Genomic DNA, 8,554 nt, shown 5'->3' with positions numbered 1-8,554 from the left:
ACCATAAAGATGCATCATATATCAACAATGTAAGTATATTTCACATATAATCACATGAGTTGGCCGACTGAAATATCTATGCATGGAAATATATATATAATAATAACCAGTAAGACGCCCTAAGGGGGAAAAGCGACCTCGCCCTAAAGCATAGGACGGAATTCGCACAGGACGGATTCATTTGCAAGTGGGATTCGAGTTGCGGTTGGTTGCTTAAGTTGGACAAAATCTGGACAAAATATTTTCCCAAATATGGATATGACTGACGTCTGACATCATAGATGTCTTATGTTATAGACCACATGAGACTCACACAATATGTCCATATATGGGCATTCCAAGCTATGGGCTTAGTATTGATGACATCAGGGATCTTAATATATGGGCAGGTCAGCTAAAGCCATTGAGGCATTTGTAAAATAATTCTGTCTTGGCCATACATGGAGCGTCCATATATGGGCATTGCCAAATATGGGTCAACAATGTGTTGTCACAACTGGTCAGCTATAGACATTGAGGCGTAAAGCTGCTTTGGTCATTGAGTCAACAATGTGATGTCATAACAGGTCAGCTATTGACATTGAGGCGTTACCTACAGTACCTACCGACTCAATGACAGTCAAGGTTCTGCTGGTTTTGATAGTAAAATGCTCCCTACGGTTCACAATAATAATAATAATAATATTATAATTGTGTCCCCTTTATAATGTAGAATTTTCCTCTGCATTTACTCATCCTACTGTACATATTGGGAGCAGTGGCAGTCTATTATACTATGTTGATTGCGTTATATAATAAATCACAATTTTGATCCTGGAAGCTTTCCCCTTCCCTTACATTAGACTGCCATCAATCACAACCACACCTCTGCCCACATGAAAACCATGTCCACGTCTACTGTATATATTTGTTTCTTTTTTGTATATTTTCTTGTGCTAGCATGTGCTTTCTCACTAGAACAAATACAGTACAAGATTGACTTCCACTTCACCTCTCCACAACACCCACACTCTCTCTCTCGCTATCAGTGCATATTTGTTGCTCTCCTTTGACCTTCCATTTGGTATCTGTTGTCCAGGGAACTTTGTCATCTTGACGGACAGAGTGCATGCATGTTGCTCACCTGTGGCTGTGGCATAGTACACATAGAGAGAGACATCTTTTCGTCCATACGGGTTAGATGCCTCACAGACATAGAGGCCTCCCAGGTCAGAGGTGAGGCTGATGAACTGCAATGTGCCTCCCTCTGCACTGATCCCAGATCTGGGCCATGACTGGCTCACTCTAGAACAGAGACAAAGCAAAACTTAGGATGAGTAAATCCCATACAGAAAAGGATGGGAAAATGATAAACAAATATGTTTTGGAGAAAAAGAAACAATATTGAGTGGCCATACTATAGTGTTTCCAGGGTTCAAATAGGCTTTTGGTGCAATGAAAACATGGAACATCTAAACACAGCCATTCTTCTATATGGTGTGTCAGTCTAGTCTAGCATAAGTGGTGTGCATTTGGTTACATTTATGTTAATGGTTACAAAATAAACAAGAAATCGTCATGTAAAACATTCTGTCTGTGTGTGTGTGTGTGTGTGTGTGTGTGTGTGTGTGTGTGTGTGTGTGTGTGTGTGTGTGTGTGTGAGTTTGTCTAGCTATACTTATGGGGACTAAACGCATGTTCACACAGTCACCTGCAGGGGACCTATGACAGTGTGGGGACAAAATAGTAGGTCCCCACTACGGTTAGGGTTAGGGTTAGGGGTTAGGTTTAGGGATAGAGGTTAGGGTAAGGCCACAGGAGTTGCATAAAAATGAATGGAAGTCTATGTAATGTCCCCACAAGTGATGTAAATATATAGTGTGTGTGTGTGTGTGCGTGCGCGCGTGTGTGTGTGCGCGTGTGTGTGTGTGTGTGTGTGTGTGTGTGTGTGTGTGTGTGTGTGTGTGTGTGTGTGTGTGTGTGTGTGTGTGTGTGTACTGTATGTATGCAGAGACTTAACATTTGCACTTAAACTTGTTTGCTGAAACTACCTGCTCCAGGTGTATCTAGCTTTTGGACTTGAGTCAGACACACATTCAAACACATCTTTGGATGTTTCATGGATATTCACTGACAGGGGTGCATCTGCAAGAATGAAAATGAGATGGGACATAGCAGTGTAGGCAGTAGTAGTCAGCGTAGGTAGTTAGTAGTAGACAGTGTAGGCAGCATAGAATGATGTCTACCGCTCCCAAAAGTACATGGCACCTTTGCACCCAAGGACCACAGTGGAAATAAGCCGTCAAGCATTTCTGTGTTTTAAACATGCACAAATATATTCCTGTATAAGCATCATTGTCAATAAAATGCCAACGAATAAATAAATGTCACTAACACCCACATTCTGATACATGGATTTTAAAGATTGTTGCTTATTTTGAATATCCACAAGGAAGCCGAGTACTGTCTCTGAAACCTACGTTTTCAAATCATTGTAGTGGAGTAAAAGTACAATATTTGGATCCAAGATTTAGTGGAGTAGAAGTAAAGGTATTGGAAATTGGAAATACTCAAGTAAAGTAAAAGGAATACCTCAAACTTGTACTTAAGTACAGTACATCAGTAAATATACTTAGTTACTTTACACCACTCTTCATGTCATAAGTAGCTATTTTATACGGAGTTTAGGTCCTATTCTGCAGTGGCTGGCTCACTTAGCTGTTAACTATAAACTGTCTAACTTTCTCATCTTATCCTCAGTAAAACAAATAGCCTACAAGTATCCAAAAACCGCGCCACCGAGCGGTCAGCGCGGTGAGCATGACTGAGGTCGGCAGGAAAAAATTGGAATCTACCCACACGTGTGAACCTGTGGCTATGTGCTATGAAAGACAATTACTTCTCTGTGATGTCTTGTGGAAAATATGCGCTACTCATTGAGACAACACACACATTCTTCCAGCTAGTGTTGAGGTGTGGTTCAACAAGGATTTCACAATATGATGTATGAAAAGGATTATCTTTCAAAGAAAGGGGGCATTGTTGTTACTTTAATTTTGACGTCCTTTTGCAACAAATATGAAAGTGTGTCAGCTATCAGAGCAAGAGGTAACGGTATACCCACAGTGGACCTCGATGGTGAAGGGCAGGGTGTCGTCTGTTGCCAGGGCATGTTGCTTGACCACACACTGTACAAGGAGGTGGTTGAGATCTCTGGTTGGTTTGCCAACCAGATGGCTAGTTGTGGTGGTGGTGCCGTTGGCATGTTGAGTGGAGTTGGACACGACGACCCTCAGCAATTCTTGAGAAGACCCAGTGTCCCATGTCACTTCTGCAGGAGGTTTGGCACCAGCAGCTGTGCAGCTGGCGTATGTGACCCAATCTTCACCCACAACAGGAACAGGAACTTCAATTTTCAGGCTGGTAACTGGAGGGACTAATAAGAGAGCACAAACAAATTACTACCCGTATTTTCCGGACTATAAGGCGCACTTAAAAGCCTTTAATTTTCTCAAAAAACTACAGTGCGCCTTATAGTCCAGTGCGCCTTATATATGGATCATTCATTGACATTGACATTCCCTTTAGCACAGCTCGATCTGTTGGATGCATAACGCAACGGTAGCGTCTATTATGTGCGCCTTATAGTCAGGTGCGCCTTATATATGAAAACAGTTCGAAAATAGACCATTCATTGACAGTGCGCCTTATAGTCAGGTGCGCCTTATAGTCCAGAAAATACTGTACTCAATATTAACCCATTTAGGACTGAGGCCGATTCTCAAAATGCATTCTAAATCCTGACATCCTGAAGTTTTCTGAAATACTTAATATTTATTCGAAAGATTACAAAAGATTATAGTTGCCATTACTGTATAGTAACAAATACCGCATAAGGGGTTTCAGTCTTGAAAGGTAAAAATCCCAAAAGAGGTTCCCGTCCTAAATGGGTTGCATATTTGATTAGTATATTGTTATCCACCCACATCTTTATTCTGTGACAAAAAGGAAAACAAATTTCATTTTCAAAAAAATCTTATTTACCATCAGTTTACCAGCTATATATGAAAAAGCAGTTTCCTTTGATGTGAAATGCTGGTAAATTCACAAGGTCATAGACATATGGATACAGATGACTGTGGTCTTTTTCTTTGCTACACATATACACACTGTATAGCACATCAGAATCAAATTCACAGAATGATGGTTGTTGTGCCTGGAGCCATGATATAATACAAAATATCACAGCCTCAGGTGTATAAGTATTACTACTACTATATAACACAATTGTGAGCAAATCACAATTTTAACAATAACAAAAAAGAAGTTACAATTTGATCCTATTATATAAAAAGGTGTATTATACCAAGAACTGTCAAGGGCATCTCTGTCCTGTAGGATCCACTTGGGAAGAGAGTGAAGATGCAGCTGTAGACTCCTTCATCCAACAGAGTGACATTAGATAAATGGATAGATCCATTGTTTTCATTTAAACTCCCTATGAACTTGAATCTAATGTCATGACCATTAACAGGCTCCGGTCCATACTCAGGTGAAATGGTGAAGAAGTCACTGTATATCATGTTTTGTCCGATTTTCCTCTTCCAGAAGATCTGAGAGATTTCATCAGTTGCAGGCATCTCAGTCAGCGTGCAGGGAAGGGAGACATTCTGTCCTTGTATTGCTGTTGGGTTTCCTCCAATCACCTTGATACCTGCACAACACAAAGGATATTTTATTAAGATTTAATTATCTGATTTCCAGTGTCTGCAAAGTGCAAACAACCTTGTAATAGGAGACCAGGCGGCCATAGCTGAGTGGGTGGGGAGGCCGCTTGGGAAACAGAAGGTCCCAGGTTTGATTCTCCACCTAGCTATGTGTCAAGGTTTCCATGAGCAAGATACAGTACTTAATTCCTAACCGCTCCCCCTAAATGCTCTGTGAACCATCTGAGCTAGCCTAGCACAGCTAAACAATCCACCCATGTTAAAACAAGGTGGGGATATATACTGCAGTTAGTTAGCTGCATTAGTATATGTAGCACCCAGCCATGAACCAGCGACAACAGCCCTGCTAATCGGGCTCAGCCCTATTAGCACGACTGGTTGTGCGTTGGACTGGCGAGTGGGAGTCCCGGGTTCAATCCCCGCTTCCGCGTATCACTACATCTGGCGTTGTCGGCAGGATGAGGAGCGTCATGTCCTCGCGTGAGGGACTAGTGCCACGTCGTGTGCGGCGGGCGTGCTCCAAAAGACCAGGGGGGTGAATGTAGCACCCAGCCATGAACCAGCGACAACAGTCCTGCTAATCGGGCTCAGCCCTATTAGCACGACTGGTTGTGCGTTGGACTGGCGAGTGGGAGTCCCAGCCAGCAGCTGGATGAAGCTGAAAACTGAAGTCACCCCTGTGGAAAGTTCTGGGAACTAAGTCACCCCCTTTCACCTTGTACCAATGTATTCACTGTTCCAAACCAGGCCACAGAGGTCATTGATGACCTTGGGTGCCAAGTAATGACTGTCCTTTGGTGGAAAGTGCAAAAATGCAATGCAATCTAACACCTTCAGCAAAAGGTTTTCCCATCTTTGATGTTGTAACACATGAACGTCTGCCCCAACTGAATCTGCTACCAAACTTCACTGCAGTAGAGCATACTACCAGATCATGAACTGGATGGGGAAATAATAGTGTATGGATGCCATGAACTGGGGCTGGAAGGAACCTGCAAGATAATCTAAGTTTGTCTCATTTAATGTATGTCCAGACAGTCTCTTGAAGGTCATTCATTGGAATTGCTCCACTGTCTGCACAACTCTCCGCTGCTCTCTCCGCTGTGGCTGTGACTATTGACTACTGTTTGTGGATTGTGTCATTTTGAGGTATGTGAAAATCTATATACGTTTCTTCCAGTGGGGTTGGAGGATGGTAAACCTGGTTGACTACTAGATTACTTGACTGTTTTGTGTTTATTATGTAATTTCAACAATCAATGCTTCAGGCAGCAATCTTGAAAACAACGCCTTTCTGGCAGGTATGCCAATATTTTTCTTAGATTGCACCAATAAGAAAAAGAAAAAAAAGAAAAAACTATGCAAACTTCTAATAAAGTATTCAATCAATCAATCAATCATCAAATCTGGAACGCATACACAGGCAGTGGCATTGTGACACAATAGTAATAGTATGACACTACAGTAGGCTATAAATGTGGAAAATAGCTGAGAATAATTACAGAGAGATGTTGGCTGTTGCCACCCACAGCCAGACAGCTAGGCGTGTTTGTTAAATTCAGCTCACTGACAGTGACAGTGACACTGACTCGTAGCCTAGAAACCATAATTATAGGCAGCCTAATCAGTTAGCTATGGCTAACTGTCTGTTTCCTATATGTCTTTGCCTAGTTTTAGATATAGGCTACTTTTAGCCAATACCCTGCTAATACTATATAAATAATAAAAGTAGACTAGTAGGCTACTGGCCTGCATTAAAGAGCAAACAAACTAGTAGGTATTTGATAATGATATAATAAACATTGCATACTTTCCACTGTGTTCTTCAGCATCAGCAGCCACAGCAGTATGATGACGTTATTGTTCCGAGACATGCATGGCATTGTGTCCGACACAGAGAATTCTATCAAAACAAATAGAGTCCGCCGGATTGCCTGTACATATGGCACTGCCAAGCACACCCGGTTCATCGAGAATTATAGATATTCTCGCAGATAACCAACGAGACGTTAAATATTCGTCAGCTAAGTTGCTAACTCCAACACTACTAGCGTCGTTCCCACCCAGCCTGCCAGCTGCGAGGAGACTAGTCGTTCGTTGGGGGAATCCCAGGCTCCCAGCCATCCCTCACGTAGTTTGTACAGGTGCATTAATAGCAAATAGCCTATAGGGAAGAAGAGGAGCGCCTATTATTATTTTTTGTCCACAGGGTGGAGCCATTGACTAAGCAATAACACATCCTGCACCATCGTGCCTCTGCCATACAGGTTAAAGTACACATTGCTGCTGATGTTGCATGCCTGGCTAACTTCTCACTCCCATCACATGCTTCTCTTCTTCCCAGGTAAGTCCTGCTCCCTGCAGGATCTTTGCATTTCCACCCAAAACTCCCTGGCCTGGTTCTGTTCCAACTGTTCAAAGTTCCAACTGCCCATGATGACCCATCGAATGTCAACACACTTTGCTAGTAGGATGGCTCAGGGTTCAAGAGGTCAAATATCAATGGGATTGGTATTTAAGATTGCAAAGGGTCTATAGTAGTAGTCCATGGGCCATACGAGTTGTCGGTATCAAAAAGGTGGCAAAGGTTAGTACCATGCATTAATTTTATAAAAGCTCTATATCTGTAGATTATATTTTGGTATGATAACCCTTTCTTAGACACAGCTAAATTGGTGTTATCAGCCGCTAGATTTGTTGTCCCATTAACTTTGCATTACAGGGGAAAAAAAACAAAAAATTAATCTGCTTTAAGTAGCGTATGAGGGGTCAAACTAGGGGGTTTTCATGATGCTGAATCAATTGCAAGCATCTGCTTTGCAAAAAAAACATTCCTTGTGCTAAAAACTGTCCCACAAGACTATGGTTTAGTGATGAAAAGTGATGAGTCATCACTTTTCACACTTTTGTGGGGGGCGTTTTAACCCCACGGATGTTTTTTGTGCAAAACAGATGCTTGCAATGGATTCAGCATCATGAAAACCCCCTAGTTTGACCCCCCCCTATGCCACTTAAAGCAGATTAAGTTTTAGCTTTTTTTCCCTGTAATGTAAAGTTGTTTTAGCTGTGTCTAAGAAAGGGTTATCATACCAAAATATAATCCACAGATATAGAGCTTTTGCCACCTTTTTGATACCGACAACTCGTATGGCCCATGGACTATATGTCTAATGTGAGTGACACACGTACAGCCACAACACTGGAGGGAGCAACCATGATTACCCAGATTTAGAACAAACAAAAATTTCATTCTACTACTCTGCCACCAAAATGTGGAATTCCCTGACACCATCCATTGATTAAACTGGATGTGTAACACTGGTATCTTTTGAAATTGGCCTGTAAAAGAAAAAAAGAATAAAAGAAAATAAAAGAAAAACATCTATTAGGAGACCACAAGGGGAGGCAAATGTACATTTCTCATCTCTTTTGTAACTACATATAATGTTTTTCATAGATGTATTTTATCGGGTCTGACTTTTACTTTCATACCAAAATAAAGTATTCAATCAATCAAGGGCCTTGGTGTTGTCTAGGATAGTCAGCTATAGCTGTTATTCAAGGCACTCAGTGGTGGATCACTCGATCCTGTAGTTTTACAGACCCTTCCTTAGGAGGGGAGTCAGGGGAGTCTGTTAAACTCCTTATCCAGACTGTGCCTCAGTCATCTCCAGTATTGACTAACTAATTCCCTCCTTCTTGGCCTCCTGGCATGCTCATGAAGCCCCTCCAAATGATCCAGAATGCTGCAGCCTGCTTTGTCTTCAACCTCCCCAAATGATCATGTCTCCCCCTTTAGGCCCATGTGTTGTTTCTGTGGTGCAGTGGTGGTAATCCATTTTATTTTG

The 8,554-nt window shown here is 41.9% G+C and overlaps 1 protein-coding gene across 1 annotated transcript; it reads right to left on the bottom strand.

Moving 5' to 3' along the window:
- Nucleotides 1-500: 500 nt before the first annotated feature.
- On the bottom strand, nucleotides 501-6,635 carry LOC308308220 (nectin-4-like; the record flags this gene model as incomplete). Its single annotated transcript, XM_080753584.1, has 5 exons — nucleotides 6,517-6,635; nucleotides 4,346-4,693; nucleotides 3,100-3,415; nucleotides 1,124-1,284; nucleotides 501-526 (listed from the first exon to the last, which is right to left on the bottom strand). The coding sequence occupies exons 1-5, from the start codon at nucleotides 6,587-6,589 to the stop codon at nucleotides 501-503; spliced, it is 924 nt and encodes a 307-aa protein (XP_080609710.1). The 5' UTR covers nucleotides 6,590-6,635.
- Between the last annotated feature and the right edge of the window lie 1,919 nt (nucleotides 6,636-8,554).

Source organism: Nannobrachium achirus (assembly GCF_963921795.1).
Source record: "Nannobrachium achirus genome assembly, chromosome: 22".
NCBI classification, from domain to species: domain Eukaryota; kingdom Metazoa; phylum Chordata; class Actinopteri; order Myctophiformes; family Myctophidae; genus Nannobrachium; species Nannobrachium achirus.
This window is presented reverse-complemented; position numbering and strand designations above follow the sequence as displayed.